The sequence below is a fragment of the Lactuca serriola genome, chromosome 2 (assembly GCF_051521515.1).
Source record: "Lactuca serriola cultivar US96UC23 chromosome 2, Lser_US96UC23_V15, whole genome shotgun sequence".
Taxonomy (NCBI): Eukaryota; Viridiplantae; Streptophyta; class Magnoliopsida; order Asterales; family Asteraceae; genus Lactuca; species Lactuca serriola.
Genome location: NC_136409.1, coordinates 12,501 through 33,319, shown reverse-complemented (window position 1 = coordinate 33,319; position 20,819 = coordinate 12,501). Strand labels below are relative to the sequence as shown.

The following is a 20,819-nucleotide window of genomic DNA, read 5'->3' as shown; positions in this document are numbered from 1 at the left end:
TATTATTAGGCCTTGGTGGGCCCAATGGGTTTAGATTATTGATGGTCTAGTTAGTGGGCTACCTTTATACCTAATAAGTGAGAGTTTGAACTTAGTTCCTAATTGGGTGAATTGTGGGTTTGGCTCAGAGATAGAGATCGGTGCGCAGAAGCAGCGTTTTAAGGGGATGTTCATCATCCGAGGTGAGTCTTCTCACTATACTTTACCTAGGTAGTAATTATGTGTGGCCAGAGGGTCTTATGTGCTTGCTTGAGTTATGCATTTTCTGTGTGATATGTGTTGTGTGCTATATTATGTGATACTTAGACTGGACCGGAGGGTCCAACGAACTATGAGACCGGAGGGTCCTCACATAGATCGGACCAGAGGGTCCAACAAGCAGTGAGACCTGAGGGTCCTCACTGAGACCGGACCAGAGGGTCCAACGAGCTGTTGGACTGGAGGGTCCCACTGAGACACATTGACCAGAGGGTCTTACAGAGTTATAGCCTCGAGTGGCTAATTATTTGTGTGTGTTATTTTGGGGACCTCACTATGCTTCGTGCTTACCGTGTTATGTGATATGTGTTTTAGGTTTCTCAAGATCACGGGAAAGCACCGACTTGATTGTACACAACAGAGAAAGAGTTATGTTTTGAGGATCATGAATTATTAATCAAACAATTATGGAGTTGTGTTTTCTAAATTAAATAAATGAGATTTTTGTGAAATGTGTTACGAGAATCATATGATTTTAAAGAGAAAAATTTGTTCGAAAATTTACGGCGTTACATGGTCACGTCATGAGAGTCACCCGTTCTGAGTCCAAAGACTCATTCTTGAATCAGACAACTCAATAAGGGATGGGTTTCGCATGTCTCACATCGTGAGAACGGTCTGAAGCCAAAACCAACGTTTTAACGTTCTTAATCCATTCATCCCTCAATTCCAACCCGTCCAGAAGTTTAAGGGGACCCTAATGGTCCATAAAAATGCTTACTTGATGGACAATGCATGCACCACGCATGTCCTGTTGTGACATCCCCATTTTCACGGAAAAAAAAAAAACCGATTTTGTTTATGCTTTATAAAAATCAGAGTACTTATTTTAATAAAAATATTGCTGAAACAACCCAGATGAAGCTCCATGTTATCTTTAGTTTCGACATGTTCACCAAACCAGACAAAACCATTACAACCAAGTATGAGGTTGATTCCATACTGTTGTGGACTACCATCACGCATGAAATCATGGACTTCAGCCTACAACAAACAACATAATGATTAATGGGGGCATTCATCGAGTATAAATAACACAATGAATACTAAAGTGTTGTTTCTTTCTTTTATACAAAATGTACTTAACTAAGTGAGTGTTTCTTTTTTACTTTATGCAGAAAAGAAAACTTAATAGAGAAATTCAGGAAAAGAATCAAATCTAACTTTTTTATATAAACTTGCATTCATTTATTGGTTTCTTCCACTTTATCCAAGTGTATCGTTTTTTCTCGGATATGTTATAAACATCATTTATTTGGACAACACTTGATTTTGGAAAACACATGAAGGAGGTAAAAAAAAGCCTTCAATAAACGGACGATATTTATGGGCTTACACAGATGACGTCATTCTCTTAAAAAATGGTACGCATGTTGAGCTCATCAACTGCAGTCCGTCGCCTCTGCCAATTTAAGGATGGTCATGACTCATGAGAAAGACAAAACACAACAATCCAAACAAGTTTGGAAATAACAAAGAAACTAAGCCAGGAAGCATACACAGAGCATTCATACATGTTAACATGACCATATGACATAGTGGGAGATATATACCTAGATTCCTCAGGTAAATTCTTTGAAGAGAGAATCAATACCGCATGTTGGCTAAAATTAATCTCCAATCTCCACCGCTTTGGAGCAACCTTCATATATATCATGAAAAACGAAACTCTGTTAACCAAAATGCTAACTACCCACTAATCAACTTAACAACACATTCCTCACTTGTATCAAACATTTTAACTCAACTGCTACAAATTTTATCTTTTCACTTGAGAAGAATTGCATATATTCGGGCGGATTAAGCTATTGGTATAAAACTAAAGTGAACAGAAGAAATAAATCGAGTTAGGACTTGCCTCAATAACACGGCCTACTATTATATCACCAACCTCTAGCTCATACCTACACCAATTTCAGATTCAATATTAAGCAATTTGTTTCCACTCTTATGAAACATTAAAATTCAGGTAAATAGATTGCTCATGACCTGGTTCTGAAAGTGCGAACATAGTCCAATTTATTTACACGTTCAATTACTCCACACACGGTTGCCACGACCTCACCCTCAGGCTCTATCGTCCCATGACCCCTAAAATATCACAAACGGAAAAAATCATTTCAAAATTTAAGCTTAATGATCCTATAAACCACAAATTCCATGATTCCTAAGAGCTAAGACTATATTAGGATAAATGAGGATGGAACAATTTCTAGTATCGTTACTTACATGAAATAAAAATCAAAATACACATAAAACTCACAATATAACATATGCATATGGACACTAGACATTAGTTAGGGTTTATATTTACTTGAGAACACCATCTTCTTGGTTAACATGGATAGAATCGGCGACGGTGACAGAAGAATCAGAATTGGTTCCCGAAGATAGAGATTCCAACAGTTCGAGTGCTCTTTGCAGCCTTAGTTTCTATGTTTGATTCAATGATAGCTCAATGCCTCTCATATCTTGAATTGTGTTTGAATCTGTTGTAAGAAAACAGACGCATAAACCAGGGGAAAGCAGCAGGTGGTTTAGGCTGTTTTCGGGTTAGTCGGGTTGGTGTTCATCACCAAGCATAATAAGTTAGTTTAATCGGTTTACAGGTAAGTTGGGTTTGGTTACCCAGCTAACAAAAGCCCCAATTTGTTTTGGAAGTTTACTTAGCTTTTGACCACCAGTGGATATCATTAATAAGAACATGAATGATTGATCTTGGTAATGTATTTTTTAGTCAGAAATCATTCATCATTATACTAACGAATCGTTGAAATCATGTTTATATTTCTTGCATATTACTCCAAGTCAAAATACCAAAAAGACTCTAATATGTAAACTCTTCCATACTCTTGTTACTCGATTAGTAAAGGGAACAACCACAACTTTGCAGCAAAATCAGAAATACAGATAAACAATAAGTAATATACTCTTAACAAGAAAAATCAAAGCTAGGACTTCAGATTTTGTACCGGAGCAGGAGGAGAAAGTCGTCAGCTGAAGCAGGGCCCCACCTCATATCATTTATCAGGCCTAGCCTAACATCGGACCCCTCCCAGTATACATATAAACACATAACACATGCAAGGATCACAAAGATAAATAACATATAATATACTTATCAGGCCCCACCTGGCATACATATCTCATACTACACATGCAAGAGTCATCTCATACTACACATGCAAGAGTCACGCGGACAACTAGTCATCCGGAGTTGTTTTCAGAGTAAGACTTCGAGGGCGAAGTCTGATTCTAGTGCGGGAGAATTGTAACATCCAGATTCCCAGGTATATTATTTATTCCTTTAATTTTTGGAGTTTGTGGAGGAATTCGGCGAGTTGGTGCCAAGACTCGCCGAGTAGGGACGTGGATGTTCATTCTAGTTCACGTCCGGACTCGGTGAGCCCATGTGTGGGCTCGGCGAGTCCATGCTGTTTAGTGCAGCGCTAATTTCCAGGGCTTGGGACCTATTTAAAGGCCCTTATGGCCGTCTATTGCGATTACTACACCCCAGAGAGAGACTCAGATCGTTTAAGAGGCAAGGAGTGACCATTGTTGATCTTTGTGGTGTCATTTAGCAAGAAGAAGGAGGTTCTAGCCAAGGGAAAGCAAAGGAGGTTGCTATTCTGATGACTAAAAGCTAAGTTCATTTCATTTGAGGTATTATTTTGACTCTTCTTCTGTTTTGGTAAGGATATGTGGTTTTAGTGTTTCTTGTGCCCTTGTCTAAGTTGATTTGAGGTCCAAATAGTCCCTTCTGGAGATGAGACTTTAGATCTGGACCCATAGAGGTCCAGAGAGCCTTATTCCCCAAGCTTTATGAAGAACAATGGAGGTCATGACCTTGGGACAAAGTATTTGGGACTAAATCACCATTTGATGCCTATTGGTTGATTTATAAGCATCAAGATTCAGACTTTACGTGACCTTTATGCTTGGGAAGGCCAGATCTATGGATTAGGGGCACAGATCTGACCTCAGGAGGTCAATAGAGTTTGTGCATGGCATGAACTCGCCGAGTTGTTCTTGAGACTCGGCGAGTAGGGTTAAGGTTCCACCCAGATCACCCAGTGAGTAGAATTGCCGAGTTGGGGGATAACTCAGTGAGTCAGAAGGGGATTAAAAGACTGGAGTTCAAGGCGGTACTCACCGAGTTGTTCTTGAGACTCGACAAGTTGAGTCGGGGTAGCCCCGTGATTCATGCTAGGGGTGACTCGTCGAGTATAGGGAGGGACTCGACGTACCAAGCGGGACAGAGAGAGTTAGTGGTCATGTGTGTACTCGCCGAGTCGCCGGAGTGCACTTGGCGAGTTGGGTCAAAGTTGACCGTTGACTTTTGTTGACTTTTAGGGTTTGGTCAACAATGGGGTCCTTGAGTCAAGAGGGGGGTAAAATAGTCTTTTACCCTTCTGAAGGTGACAATAGAGGGTTGAGTCTAGCCTCGATAGTTATATTTATGAGAGTATTTACTTGTGTGAATAGGCGGAGGCTAGGCAATATTTCTACCGAGTCAGAGATTTACGAGACGTCTGAGGTGAGTCTTCTCACTATGCCTTACCCGATGGGGTAACTATGTGTGACCGAAGGGTCTTACGTGTATGTTATATATGTGATGTAAGTTATATGTGATATGTTATGTGATATGAGTATGATGTGGGCCGGAAGGTCAAGATGATATGGACCGGAAGGTCAACAGAGTTATGGGATGGAAATCCCCTAAGACACTTGGATCGGAAGATCCCACAGAGTTATGGCTTGGAAAGGCGTATGTGTTAGAGTGGTATTTTAGGGAACTCACTAAGCATTTATGCTTATAGTGTTATGTGTTATGTGTTTCAGGTACTAGTGATGATCGCGGGAAGGCGCCGGCATGACTCGTACACACGCACGTTGGAGTTTAAATATTTTGATCTTGGAGTTTTGTACTAATACAATGTGAAACAATGTTTTATTTATAAATGCCAATGATATTTCATAGTTTTCAAAAATGAAAAATTGTTCGAATTTTTACGGTGTTACAAGTTGGTATCAGAGCCTTGGTTTGAGGGATTCGGATACATCTTCGGGTGTATCTGAACTCAAACTTGGGATTTGAGGAAAATGTTAATAATAAAGTAAAATTTTTGAAAAAGAGTAAAAGGGTTTTGAGACAAACGGAGCAGAGCCGTGTGTACGATCAGCTAGCGCCCGAACGGTGATCTCCCAAAATACTCTCATAGTAAGTCTTATCAGACATGCTATGTTATGCTATATGATGAATTACAATATGCATGCTAGAGTAGACTAGGTATTCTTATTAGGACTAGAGTGGCCTGATATATGATGCCTTAGTCTAGGGGTTGCTGCTAGAAATGCTTAAAAGTGTTTAGATAGCAGCGAGGTGCTTATGAGAGAATTGTTAGCAAGTAGCGCATGATAGTGAGAGTAGAGCACTAGGATTTGGGGCTCAAGGAGGAGGACTTGGGATGAATGACGATGCGGTATGGACGGTAGTATTGGGCCCGTATTACTGAAGATACCGGGTTGGTGCGCAGTCCAAGTAAGAATCCTTAGGGCACTAAGGAACCAGTGGGGTGGAGTTATCGAGTATGATTATACTTGAGTGGGTCCCTAATATTCTTATGTTGTATTTCAGAGGGAGATCATGGTTGGGACACGCCACACACCAGAGGTCAACGGGACGAGTGATGAGGAGATCCGTATGATCATCCACGAAGAGGTGGATGCGGCCATCAGGGCTGAGATTCCAGAGATGTTCGGGTCTATTAAGACCACTTTGATTGAGACTTTTGATGAGCGGTATGCTGCTCTTTCTGATGCTGCTGTTGCTGCAGCCACTGCAGCCGTTGCTGCTGCCAGGCCGCAATGGGGTGACTCGTTGTTATACCGGGAGTTCAGCAACACGAAGCCACCAGAATTTGACGGAACTCAGGATCCGATAGCCGCGATGAGGTAGGTTTCTGACATAGAGGGGTGCTTCTACACATGTTCCTGTTCGGAGCATCTGATAGTTTGGTTCGCGTTGAACCAGCTTCGCTTGGGAGCGAAGGACTGGTGGAAGTTTGTGACGACGCACTACACCCCTGCTGAGCTTGTTGCAGTAACCTGGGAGAGGTTCACTGCTATGTTCCGAGATGAGTACGTTCCCCAGGTGGAGAGGGAGCGATTGGCACAGGAGTTTCTAACCCTTAAGCAGGGTACTGAGTCGGTTACAGAGATTACACGCAGGTTTCACGAGAGGGCGATGTTCTGCCCTGAGCACGTGTCGACCGAGCAGGCACGTATGAGTCGATATCTGAGCATTCTGAGAAGAGACATTCGTGAGTTTGTGGCAAATCATCATACCGGACATTTGCTGAGCTTCAGGCAAATGCCCGGAAGAGGGAGATTGAATTGGAGACGTAGGCCAAGGAGGAGGCCGAGTCTCAGAGGATGGATCGGCGGCCGGCATAGTCTCAACCGGCAGCCAAGTGGGCCAAGCCCGTCGATTCGAGGTCTGGGGGTCAGAAGGGTCGTACTTGCGGAAAGTGCAGCAAGGGTCATGACGGAGTTTGTAGGGTTGGTGCTTGCTACAAGTGTGGCATGGAGGGGCATAACGCCAAGGATTGCCCCAAGGGATTCATGGTCTGTTTTCATTGCAACCAGACCGGGCACCGGAAGGCGGAATGTCCACAGTTGCGAGGGACGACACAGGGAGCACCTCAGGGATCTGCCTCTACTGTTGCAAGAGCTAGTGTGAGTTAGTCGGTGAAAGCCGAGGCGCCAAAGGCGCGAGGGAGGGCGTTTCAGCTGATAGCGGAGGAGCTCCGTGCATCACCCGACGTCGTGGCTGGTATGTATTATATCATGTATTCATTATATGTTGAGATATTGTGCTTATATTATGTTATGCGTAGATACGTTTCTTGTGGATTCTGTACCTGCTCTAGTGTTATTTGACTCGGGTGCGAGTCGATCTTTTGTATCGTTGGTGTTTAGCCAACACATCAGTATTAGTCGAGAGGCGTTGAGTCGACCTCTGAGAGTTTCCATAGCGGATGAGAGAGCAGTCTATGCCACCGAGGTGATTCGAGGTTGTGTACTTGAGATTTTCGGGGTAGCGTTTCCGATCGATTTGGTTCCCATTGCGATGGGATATGTCTGCGTCATCGTGGACATGGACTGTTTGAGCAGATTTGGAGCGATCATCGACTGCGAGCGACAGCTGGTGACCATGCGAGACCCTAGTGGGGGAGTTCTTATAGTGTACGGCGAGGGTACACGTTCTGGGTCGGCGTTTTGTTCAGCCGCCGGGGCGAGGCAGAGTCTTTAGCAGGGATGTAAGGGATTTATAGCGTATGTGATGGACGCGAGGGTTGATTCAGAGAGAACGAGGTCAGTGGAAGAGGTTCCGATAGTGCGTGAGTTCCCGGATGTATTTTCGGAGGAATTGCCGGGTGTGCCTCCCGTGAGGCAGGTAGAGTTCAGTATCGATCTGGTCCCGGGGGCTACGCCTATCGCCAAGGCGCCCTATCGCCTTGCGCCTCCCGAGATGCAGGAGTTGTCCTCGCTGCTTTAGGAGCTGCTGGGGAAGGGATTTATTCGGCCGAGCAGTTCGCCGTGGGGAGCACCTATCCTTTTCGTCAAGAAAAAGGATGGTTCACACCGGATGTGCATTGATTACCGGGAGTTGAACAAATTGACGGTCAAGAACCGTTATCCGTTGCCGAGGATTGATGATTTGTTCGATCAGTTGTAGAGAGCATCTTGGTTCTCCAAGATCGATCTGAGGTCTGGATATCATCAGGTGAGGGTGCGAGATGAGGATATCTAGAAGACAACGTTCAGGACTTGTTACGGGCATTACGAGTTCGTGGTGATGCCTTTCGGGCTCACCAATGCACCAGCGGTGTTCATGGATCTGATGAACAGGGTGTGCAGACCGATGTTGGATCGCTCGGTGATCGTATTCATCAACGACATTTTGGTGTATTCGAGATCAAGAGAGCAGCATGATGAGCATTTGAGGGAGATCCTCGGGGTTTTGAGATCAGAGAGGCTTTATGCCAAATTCTCCAAGTGTGATTTCTGGTTGCGAGAAGTCCAGTTCTTGGGACATCTCGTTAACCAGAAAGGGATATTGGTTGACCTGGCCAAGATTGAGGCGGTGATGAGTTGGGAGGTGCCGAGGTCACCAACGGAGATCAGGAGTTTCCTAGGACTGGCAGGCTATGATCAGAGGTTTATCAGGGATTTCTCCAAGATCGCCGTGCCACTCACTAAGTTGACCCGGAAGGGTGTAGCTTTTGCTTTGGGTCCAGAGCAGCAGGCCTCCTTCGAGACACTTCGCTAGAGACTATGCGAAGCCCCGGTGTTAGCCCTTCTGGAGGGAATGGAGGATTTTGTGGTATATTGTGACGCATCGATATCTGGGTTGGGAGCAGTGCTTATGTAGAGAGGGCATGTGATAGCATATGCATCGAGGCAGCTGAAGCCTCATGAGGCGAGGTATCCTACCCATGATTTGGAGGTGGGGGCAGTAGTGTTCGCCCTCAAGATCTGGCGTCACTATCTGTATGGAGTTCGGTGTACCATTTACACGGATCATAAGAGCTTGAAGTACTTGATGGATCAGCCCAACCTGAATATGCGACGGAGGAGATGGTTGGATGTGGTAAAGGATTATGATTGCGAGATCCTGTATCACCCGGGTAAGGCTAACGTGGTAGCCGATGCCCTGAGTCTTAGGGCAGAGAGTGTTCCGATGCGAGACGTTTGTATGAGGTTGACAGTGATGACTATAGTGTTGGACACCATCCGAGGAGCCCAGGCCGAGGCCGTGAGACCAGAAAACCAGAAGAGGGAGCGAGTTATCGGTCAAGTATCGGAGTTCGTTACCGATAACCAAGGGCTTATGACTTTTCAAGGTCAGATTTGGGTATCGTTTGTAGGCGGAACGCGTACCATTTTGATGGAGGAGGCGCATAGAACGAAGTTCTCAATCCATCCCGGTGCCACTAAGATGTACTTGGATCTGAAGAAGGTGGCCTTGCATGAAGAGGGACGTCGTGTGGTTCGTTGAGAGGTGCCTAACCTGTCGCAAGGTTAAGGCTGAGCACCAACGTCCGCATGGCAAGTTGCAGCCATTGGAGGTTACCGAGTGGAAGTGGGAACATATCACCATGGATTTTATCACCAAGTTGTTGAGGACTGCTAGGGGTATCGATGCAATTTTGGTGATTGTGGACAGGTTGACGAAGAGCGCTCACTTCCTTGCCATCAGTGAGAGCTCTTCTGCTGAGAGGCTGGCAGAAATGTACGTGAGAGAGGTGGTATCGCGACATGGAGTGCCGACCTCAATTGTCTCAGATCGAGATGTGCATTTCACTTCTAGATTTTGGAAGAAATTCCATGAGGAGTTGGGTACGAGGCTGCATTTTAGTACCGCATACCACCCGCAGACTGACGGACAGAGTGAGCGGACGATTCAGACGCTCGAGGACATGCTCCAAGCATGTGTGCTGGATTTCGGCGGGAGTTGGGACACGTATTTGCCCTTAGCGAAGTTTTCCTACAACAACAGCCATCATTCGAGCATTGGTATGCCACCCTTTGAGCTGTTGTATGGGAGGAGGTGTCGGACCCCCATTTGCTGGGGAGAAGTAGGGCAGCGTGTGATGGGAAGTATAGAGATCTTTCTTCAGACGACTGAGCAGATTCAGCAGGTCCGACAGAGGTTGTTGACCACTCAGAGTCGCCAGAAGAGTTATGCAGAAAGGCAACGATCTGAGCTCGAGTTTCAGGTTGGTGACTTCGTGCTCCTGAAGGTATCTCCTTGGAAAGGAGTGATCCAATTCAGGAAGAGGGGCAAGCTGGGGCCCCGATATATTGGGCCGATCAGAGTGATCGCAAGGGTGGGCAGGGTAGCGTATCGTTTGGAGCTACCTGCGGAGTTGGACCAGATTCATGATACCTTCCACGTGTCGCAACTGAGAAAGTGTATAGCCGACGAGTCGGCGGTGGTGCCATTGGAGGATATTCAGGTGGATGTGGGCCTGAACTACATTGAGTAACCGATGGCAATTCGGGATCGAAAGATCAAGGTTCTGAGGAACAAGGAAGTGCCTCTGGTGCAGGTCCAGTGGCAGCATCGGAAAGGGTCAGAACTTACTTGGGAGCCGGAGAGCAAGATGCGTGAGCAGCATCCAGAGTTGTTTTCAGAGTGAGACTTCGAGGGCGAAGTCTGATTCTAGTGGGGGGGAATTGTAACATCCGGATTCCCAGGTATATTATTTATTCCTTTAATTTTTGGAGTTTATGGAGGAACTCGGCGAGTTGGTGCCAAGACTCGCCGAGTAGGGACGCGGATGTTCATTCTAGTTCACGTCCGGACTCGGCGAGTCCATGCTGTTTAGTGAAGCCCTAATTTCCAGGGCTTCGGACCTATTTAAAGATCCTTATGGTTGTCTATTGCGGCTACTACACCCCAGAGAGAGACTCAGATCGTTTAAGAGGCAAGGAGTGACCATTGTTGATCTTTGTGGTGTCATTTAGCAAGAAGAAGGAGGTTCTAGCCAAGGGAAAGCAAAGGAGGTTGCTATTCTGATGACTAAAAGCTAAGTTCATTTCATTTGAGGTATTATTTTGACTCTTCTTCTGTTTTGGTAAGGATATGTGGTTTTAGTGTTTCTTGTGCCCTTGTCTAAGTTGATTTGAGGTCCAAATAGTCCCTTCTGGAGATGAGACTTTAGATCTGGACCCATAGAGGTCCAGAGAGCCTTATTCCCCAAGCTTTATGAAGAACAATGGAGGTCATGACCTTGGGACAAAGTATTTGGGACTAAATCACCATTTGATGCCTATTGGTTGATTTATAAGCATCAAGATTCAGACTTTACGTGACCTTTATGCTTGGGAAGGCCAGATCTATGGATTTGGGGCACAGATCTGACCTCAGGAGGTCAATAGAGTTTGTGCATGGCATGAACTCGTCGAGTTGTTCTTGAGACTCGGCGAGTAGGGTTAAGGTTCCACGCAGATCACCCAGTGAGTAGAATTGCCGAGTTGGGGGATAACTCAGTGAGTCGGAAGGGGATTAAAAGACTGGAGTTCAAGGCGGTACTCGCCGAGTTGTTCTTGAGACTCGGTGAGTTGAGTCGGGTAGCCCCGCGATTCATGCCAGGTGTGACTCGTCGAGTATAGGGAGGGACTCGACGTACCAAGAGGGACAGAGAGAGTTAGTGGTCATGTGTGTACTCGCCGAGTCGCCGGAGTGCACTCGGCGAGTTGGGTCAAAGTTGACTGCGACTTTTGTTAACTTTTACGGTTTGGTCAAAAATGGGGTCCTTGAGTCAAGAGGGGGGTAAAATAGTCTTTTACCCTTCTGAAGGTGACAATAGAGGGTTGAGTCTAGCCTCGAGAGTTATATTTATGAGAGTATTTACTTTGTGTGAATAGGCGGAGGCTAGGCAATATTTCTACCGAGTCAGAGATTTACGAGACGTCTGAGGTGAGTCTTCTCACTATGCCTTACCCGATGGGGTAACTATGTGTGACCGAAGGGTCTTACGTGTATGTTATATATGTGATGTAAGTTATATGTGATATGTTATGTGATATGAGTATGATGTGGGCTGGAAGGTCAAGATGATATGGACCGGAAGGTCAGCAGAGTTATGGGATGGAAATCCCCTAAGACACTTGGATCGGAAGATCCCACAGAGTAATGGCCTGGAAAGGCGTATGTGTTAGAGTGGTATTTTGGGGAACTGACTAAGCATTTATGCTTACAGTGTTATGTGTTATGTGTTTCAGGTACCAGTGATGATCGCGGGAAGGCGCCGGCATGACTCGTACACACGCACGTTGGAGTCTAAATATTTTGATCTTGGGGTTTTGTACTAATACAATGTGAAACAATGTTTTATTTATAAATGCCAATGATATTTCATAGTTTTCAAAAATGAAAAATTGTTCGAATTTTTACGGTGTTACATAATAGCACCAAAAGCCCAATATGACCCAACTTCCTAATTTGGCCCAAAACCCATCATTCGCCTAATCCAAGATGGCTCAAATTACTAAATGACACCTAAAGCTCCAAATCAGCCCAAGCACAAGAAGGCGCAAAGTCAGAAAACTAGTGGCCCATTAAGGCCTAAAAAGCCAAAACAATGTCGCATGCCATGTCCAGTCCTTGGTCTGTAACATCATGTTCTGGATTGTTTTGTGATTTAAGACCCGTGGGCCTTAATCCGAGTATGAGAAGGTTATGAGGCTTTGAAAGAGAAAGGTTTAGGCCCTTTTGGGATGTGGGTAAGGTAGGTTGTGTGATAAAAGAGTTAGGTTTGTGCTTTAGAGCCAAAAATGTATTGTAAAGGCGCTCGTTCGGGCTTTTCATGAATTTTGGATCTGAGTTCGAGTGGGATTCAGGAGGAATAAAGTTCATTAAAGTGTAGTGCTTCTCGTTACCTTTCTGTGGATATAAGGATCATCGGAAAAAGATTTATAACGAAGAAGTTATGGTCTTCAGAAGTTTTGTGGTTTCAGACCTCGCCGAGTACGTTAGGCATACTAGTGAAGAAGGAAGTACGTTGGGCGTACTGACCAGGGGTGGTCATGAATGTTCTTCGGAGTATGCTGAGCGTACCATATGTACATTGGGTGTATGCTAATCAGACTTGAACCCTATTTTAGGGTCTTGGACCCTATTTAAGCTCCTTATCTCATAACCTAACCCTAATATCTTCAGCCTCCATCCCTCTAAACCCTAGAAATCGACCCTAAGCCTCCATTTGAGTAATTTTGAGCATTTTTGTGATTTAGTGAGTTTTTGCTGCATATTGTGGAAGAAGGAGTTCCTTGAGGAAGCACCCTAAACCCTAAACCCTAAACCCTAAACCCTAAACACTAAACCCTAATGTTTGGGGTTTAGGGTTTAGGGTTTTAGGGTTTAGGGTTTAGGGTTTTAGGGTTTAGGGTTTAGGGTTTAGGGTTTTTTTTGGGAAAGAGGCCGAAGCCTCGGCAAAGATTTTATAAATTCAAAAAGAAAAATACAAGAGTTATGTCATTTTTGGACAAACCCCAAAAATGACCAAAATCCAAATATCACGCAAATACCAAAACCAAAGGCTAACCCTAGCAACAATGTAACCAAAGAAAATACAATTTATTTTAACCCAACTCCACAACCCGGAGTGGTCTTCAAAATTCCTTTCCAACACGAATTGAACTCGCCATCTTTTCTCCCAATCTTCATAAATGCAATCTCTATGTATGCTCCACATCCATATGCTAAAAATAACACAATTCCCATGAACAAAAATACCCCAAAAGTTCCACAAAAAAATATATATAGTATCCACATTCCAATTCCCAATGATATCCACAATAGCAATCTTCTTTCTTCTCTCCACCCTTTTATCTTTATTTTCATATATGTATAACGAAAGTACAATGCTAAAAATAGCCACACTATCATCCTCTCTATTATCTCTATTCACAATCTTCCAATTCTTACAATCCTCTTTCCTATAGCCCCCAAAAAATATATCTATATCCAAAGTCCATCTAGTTCTAACCAAAAAAACTAATTTTTTAGAGCACCTGCCATCAAAACCTCTTTTATGCACATCAAAAGTCTCCAAAAACATCTTCAATAAAGCCTTCCAATTATCTTCCTTTCCAAAAAATCTCAATAAGTTCTTTAAAACATCTCCATCTTCGATAAAGCTAAAAAGAATATATCCGTCAATTCCATGAATGTAAACACCTTGTTTCCAAGGCGTGTGTTCACTTTTAAGGGAAAAAGTGACAAAAATCCCGAACCCGTCAATTCCTTGAATATACTCACCATGTTTCCAAGGCGGATAATCACTTTTAAGGGAAAAAGTGAGAAAAATCCCGAGACCGTCAATTCCTTGAATAAGCTCATCTTGTTTCCAAGATGGAAGTTCACTTTTAAGGGAAAAAGTGATAAAAATCCCGATTCCGTCAATTCCTTTGATATACACACCTTGTTTCCCAGGCGGGAATTCACTTTTAAGGGAAAAAGTGATAAAAATTCCGATTCCGTCAATTCCTTGGGTATACACACCTTGTTTCCAAGGCGAAGGTTCACTTTTAAGGGAAAAAGTGATAAAAATCCCAAAGCCGTCAATTCCATGTTTATACACACCTTGTTTCCAAGGCGGAGGATCACTTTTAAGGGAAAAAGTGAGAAAAATCCCAAATCCGTCAATTCCTTTTATATACACGCCTCGTTTCCAAGGCGGAGGATCATAACAATTGGGAAACCCCAAGTGAAAATGATAAAAGTCCACTTCATAAGGTCTTAACCAAATGAAACTCGGGATCAAACTGAGATGCAATTCACTTTTAAGGGAAAAAGTGATAAAAATCCCACATCCGTCAATTCCGTGTATACACGCACCTTGTTTCCAAGGTGGTAAATCACAACATATGAGAAAGAAACTCATATGAAGATGAATAAAATCCACATCATAAGGCCTAGACCAAATGATACTCGGGATCAAACCGATGTGCGATCCATTTTTAAGGGAAAAAATGGTAAAAATCCCAATTCCATCAATTCCTTGAATACATATGCCTTGTTTCCAAGGCATAAATTCATAACAATTGAGAATAGCACCCAACTGTATATGAGATAAATCCACTTCATAAGGTAAAAACCAAATGAAACTCGGGATCAATCCGAGATGCAAATCACTTTTAAGGGAAAAAGTGAGAAAAATCCCTTGCCCGTCAATTCCTTTAGAATTATAGTGATTACACCTTCCACACAAATCATTGAGGATCATCCAATCCCAATAATTCCCATTTTGCCCTTCCTTTTTAACACACAAAAAACTCCTTTTGCTCATGTTTTGTTTGATCAAAATTATATCTTCTCTCCCACAAATATCTCCAAAAAAGATAAAAAAAATTGCTTGTCTCAGAATGACCAAAATTACCCTCCAGCCAATAATCAAAGTCGCCGTCAATTAAAAAATGCCCAATATGCCCCTGCTTATTATTTCTTCCATCCCGATAATGAGAATCACCAAATCGCATGCTATCATCCCTCCATAAGCAATTGCAATTACCGGCCTTGAATAAAAAACACCCAATCGCTAAATCATCAACCCAATTCTCGATCAGCCCCTGTTCAAGAAAAAAGAACCAGCGATTTTTATTTCTCAAATCCATCTCCTGCCAATCCTCCAAATAGACCATAGAACCAAAGACATTCGCGAACAAGCAGTTCACAATAGATTCTTCCAATTTATTTATTTTCCAAAATTGACCAAAATACCCTTTGATCCAATTACTTAAACTCACAATTTTATTAAAATCCTTCCTTATTTTCGCCATACCGACTCCACAGCAGCACACCTGCCACCGATTCCAAGCCAGCCACCCTGACAATATCCCTCGCAATCCAATCCTCAGCTTAATTTCGATTTTCATGGAGATAATCATTTCTATTAACAGGAACATTCCACTCCTTGCAAATTTCTTCATTAAGCCCAAGATAACCCAAATTAAGGCTGAAAATCTTAAGTCTAATGTCTTCTATGATAATCTTAACAGTATTTTCCACAGAATTTCTCTGTTTCCCAAACAATCTTTTATTCCTTTCATTCCAAATGTGATAAATGGAAGCAGCCAAAGCCACCTTTTTGATGAAATTATCAATACTCCTCTTCTTTAATGAACATTGGAGCTCTTTGATGATTTCAAACCAATTGCCTGGTCTGTGATTTAGGTTCACCTTAACTTTCATCAAATTCCACACTTCCATTGGCTATTTACATTCAAAAAATAGATGAGAATGGGAATCCACTTGATTATTACAAAAAACACAACATAAATCACTAGAATCTTTCCATCTCTTTTTTCTATCTTGAGTTCTGAGTCTTCCAAGAATAGCAAGCCAAAGAATGAAACAATGAATTGGAATTCTATTTTGAAATCAAAATAAATCATACCAATCAACAATTGGCTCATGGAAAATAAGAGAAGAAGAGACCTGACTAACAACAAAGGGAACAATCTTACCTTTGCAATTCAACCAACACACATCATCCTTTTTCTCACTAATAAGACTAGGCACAGGAAATTCACCCAGCTGAGGAATCATATTTAACCAATCAGAAGGCCAAATCCAATTTTCATTAACAATAACATCACTAACTTTGTCCCTTATATTATATCCAACATTAGTAATTTCCCTAGGAGACAGGACATAACTCAAAGGCCCCAGTTGATGCCAATTATCAAACCACATGAAGGTATCTTTTCCATTACCTATCTGAGAATAAAAAGAGTCCCGCAGAAAAGATCTTATCTTCAATAAATTCCTCCAACTCCTACTCATTTTATCTTTTGATCCCACATCCCAAAAACTCCTTCCTTCAAGAAGATAAAACTTAACCCATTTCACCCACAGAGAATCTTGACCACTAATAAGCTTCCAGATTCTGCTTGAAAGAAAAGCAATGTTCCATTCTTTAAGATTTTTCAACCCAAGACCACCATACATCTTTGGCTTACAGATTTCATTCCATGAGACCTTGGCAACTCCCTTACGACTTTGCCCACTACTCCAAAGAAAATTCCTCATGATTTTTTCAACTTCTTTAATTATACCTTTCGGTAATAACACCACTGAAGCCCAATATACAGGAAGAGAAGCAAGCACAACACTTATCAATTGAAGTCTACCAGCATAAGATAGAGACTTATTTTTCCAATCATTGACTCTATTCTTCACTTTATCTATAAGACCCTTGCAATCTCTATTAAATAACTTAGTAGAGACCAAAGGAATCCCAAGATATTTCATAGGAAGCTTACCTTCAACAAAAGGAAGAATCCTCAAAATTTTCCTTTTAAAAGGATCCTTGACATTCCCAAAAAAGATGTGACTTTTAGATAAATTGGGCACAAGACCTGCTGAATTAGCAAACTCATCCATAGCCTTCTTGATTACTTTTATCGACCCAGAGTTTCCATGACAAAAAACCATCAGATCATCAACAAAACACAAGTGAGTGAGCTTCTGTTCTTTACATCTCCAATGGTATTTGAATTCGTTACTCTCCCTTATACACCTTTTAAGCATGAGGTTAAAAACCTCCATAACAAGGGTAAAAAGATAAGGGGACAAAGGACACCCTTGCCTATGACCTCTCTTTCCTTGGAAGAACCCATGAAAACTCCCATTTATATTGATCATAAAAGATGAAGTAGAAACACAATTCATAATCCAGGTTATCATAGAATCATGAAACCCAAACTCTTTCAATATACTTTGCAAAAAATTCCAATTGACCGTATCATACGCTTTTTGAATGTCAACTTTCATAGCACAACGAGCAAATCCCCTATCAATATGATAACCCTTGACGAGTTCTTGAGATAGAAGAATATTATCCAAAATTGAACGCCCTGGGATAAATGCCGACTGGTTATCCGAAACCAAACACCCAAGATGCTCTCTGATACGATTAACAATAACTTTGCTTATGCATTTATAAAGCACATTGCAACAGGAAATCGGCCGATAATCCCCAACCTTGCCTGGAGTAGGAACTTTAGGAACTAACGCAATAACAGTAGCATTGACTTCCTTCAAAAACTTTTTTGACAGAAAAAATTCCTTAACAGCAAAGCAAAAATCATCCCCCACTATCATCCAAGCTTTCTTAAAGAATTTGGAAGAAAAGCCATCAGGACCAGGTGCTTTATCATCATCAATATCAAAAAGCACAGCCTTAATTTCCTCATTTGTAACATCTTTAACCATATCAAGAGCTTGCTGATTATCAAGTTCTCTGGAAACAGATTATCCGGATTAAAAATGGGGACAACAGCATGTTCCACTCCAAGAAATTCACCAAAATAGTCAACAATTACTTTAAAAGCCTCATCCCCTTCCTTCCAATTTCCATTTCCATCAAGAATTGTTTCAATTCTGTTTCTATTGATTTTCCCTTTTACTACTTTATGAAAATAAGCAGTATTTGAGTCTCCCTCCTTAAGCCACTGCATTTTAGCTCTTTGCTTTAAGTAACACTCTTCTTCCCAGCTTGCATTCAGAAAAGATTGGAGGTAAATTCCTTCTTCAAATCTCAATTCTTCATTACATGGGTCTTTATCAAGATTATTCTGAACCCGACATAACTCTTCTCTACACTTGAAAACTTTTTCTGCATAATTGCCATGAGATTTTAACAAATTCCTGAGAGGCTTCTTTAAAAGTTTCAATTTCTGAAAAAGCCGGAACATTCCAAACCCCTCAATTTCAGATTTCCAGACATTATCAACAATGGGAAGAAAATTATCTAACAGCACAAGGGAGTTAACAAACTTGAAAGGCCTAATCCTGAACTTCTTTTTAATTGGGAATTTGATAATCATAGGACTATGATCCGAATTCCTATAAGGCTGGAAATTAGCAAACACATTGGGATAATCTTCAATAAATTTAAGATTTCCCAGAACACGATCAAGTTTCTTCAAAACCCCTGAAACCCCATGCGGTCTTTGATTCCAAGTGTAATGTAAACCATTACGATTAATATCTTGGACTTCATTACGATTGATGCACTCGTTAAATTCCACCATGCCCCTCGATATTTTTGAATTACTAGCCATCGAGTCCACAAGTTCCCTAGTAACATTAAAGTCTCCAGCAATCAACCCGGATGACCAGCAACCGAACAATAGTGTTTTTCCAGAGAATCCCAAAGTTTTCTTCTGTCTATATAATAATTACAAGCATAGACAAAAGAACAAAACAACCTCTTATTCTCTTTAATGAAAAGGACTTGACAATGCATCACCTGACTATTAGCATCCAACGGCATGACAACAACTTCATCCGGATCCCATCCAATGATAATACGAGTGCCTTTAGGGCTCATGTCTTGATTCAAAATCCACATCCAGTTTCCAAAAACTTTATTACATGTCATTTGCAGCTTATTAAATCTCAACTGAGACTCAAGAATAGCAAACAAAGACAGATTATTACTTTTGATCACATTCTTTATTTCCTCCTGTTTAAGCCTTAGATTAGAACCCCTCATATTCCAGCATCCTATATTCATCATCATTGATCAACAATTGGATTTTCGGTGATTGTCTCCTGGGCACCTCCAGTTAAAATCTCCGGGTCAATCTCATCTAAATAAGACATATCCCTTAATCCCAAGTCGGCTAAAACATCAAAAGGATTTTGTGATATTATCTCATCTTGATCATCTTTACCTGAAGTAGAACCTATATTATCAAAGTTAGAACTAACTTTAAAATCCACTTGCTTCTTAGGAACATACACCTTTTTCCGGCCTTCTTCTTTTTTCCCCTGCATTTCTTCTTTTCTAGCATTAAAATTTTCAATTACATTCTTCACTCTTGTCCCCAGTTTTTCTTTTGGGATAAACACCCCTGTTCCATTCATTTTCCCACTTTTACCCTCCTTTGACTGAAATACCCCTTTCTCTTTCCCATCTTTTTTAAGATTTCCCACAGTAAATTTCGAGAAATTTCCCCCATTATTTCTATTATCAGCTCCTTTACTAATTCGATCTTCTTTTTGAGATCCCTTTTGACTTTCTTGTTCTTCAATTTGCTTGTTTTTTTGCTTTCCTTGATTATCCACATCTTTTGAAATTCCTTCATTGTTGCTAATAGTAACTCCTTCACTAATAGGGATCGTATTTTTCTCCAAGGATTTTATCAAATCCACTTTGCCATTTTCATTAATAACCACACCAGGACTAAACTTCTGTCCTTTATTGTTCTTCTTTGTGACTAAGATAAAACCATCATCATCAACTTGCTCTTTTTTCCCATTTTCTTCTGAGTTAACAGCCTCATCAGCAACATTATCACTTTTCAAGCTATTTAAAATCCCACAATTGCTATTCTTATGTCCATAAACTTTGCAGTGATTACAAACATCAGGCCTCCACGCATACTCTATCTTGCATTTTGATTCAACTTTTTCTCCTGTCCCAAAGTCAATTGAGACAACACTTAACTCTTTCATCCATTCTGATTCTGATGACATTTCCACAAGAAATCTCATAAATGCTGGCCTTCCCCAATGTTCATTACACATTTTCTGAGTGATTTTATCCATAGCAATTGGTATCCAAATTTCATTAGCAATCAATGTGATTCCCTTGCTGTTCCAATACTCCAAAGGCACATTAAAGACTTTGACCCACATAGGAACAAATTTGATTTGAGGTTTACTCAGAACTAGACCAGGTCTCCATCTTTGAACGAACATAGGCACATTATTAATAAGCCGTGGACCTCCCTCCAGTACACTCATCATACCTTCCTTTGAATCAAACTTAAAGAAAAAGAACCCTTCATCATTTACCATTATATCCTTCAATCAAAATATCTTCCACATCTTAAAGGAGAAACGATTGACAGTTGGGAATGCAAGTTTCTTTCCCACAAAAAAACCATAAAGCGTAGCATGATAAGGAGCTCCACCAAGCATAAGATCCACATAAGGCAATTCAACTTTCCCATTAGGCTTCCTATCAACTTTT

The 20,819-nt window shown here is 41.7% G+C and overlaps 1 protein-coding gene and 1 pseudogene across 1 annotated transcript; both read right to left on the bottom strand.

Annotated features, from left to right (window-relative positions):
- Positions 1–944: 944 nt before the first annotated feature.
- Positions 945–2,727, bottom strand: LOC145086403 (exosome complex component RRP4 homolog; annotated as a pseudogene).
- Positions 2,728–13,509: 10,782 nt separating this feature from the next.
- On the bottom strand, positions 13,510–19,334 carry LOC145086384 (uncharacterized). Its single transcript, XM_079024132.1, has 10 exons — positions 19,048–19,334; positions 18,160–19,006; positions 16,300–18,061; positions 16,096–16,202; positions 15,731–16,045; positions 15,213–15,402; positions 15,034–15,163; positions 13,846–14,598; positions 13,605–13,770; positions 13,510–13,533 (listed from the first exon to the last, which is right to left on the bottom strand). The coding sequence occupies exons 1-10, from the start codon at positions 19,332–19,334 to the stop codon at positions 13,510–13,512; spliced, it is 4,581 nt and encodes a 1,526-aa protein (XP_078880258.1).
- Positions 19,335–20,819: the final 1,485 nt, after the last annotated feature.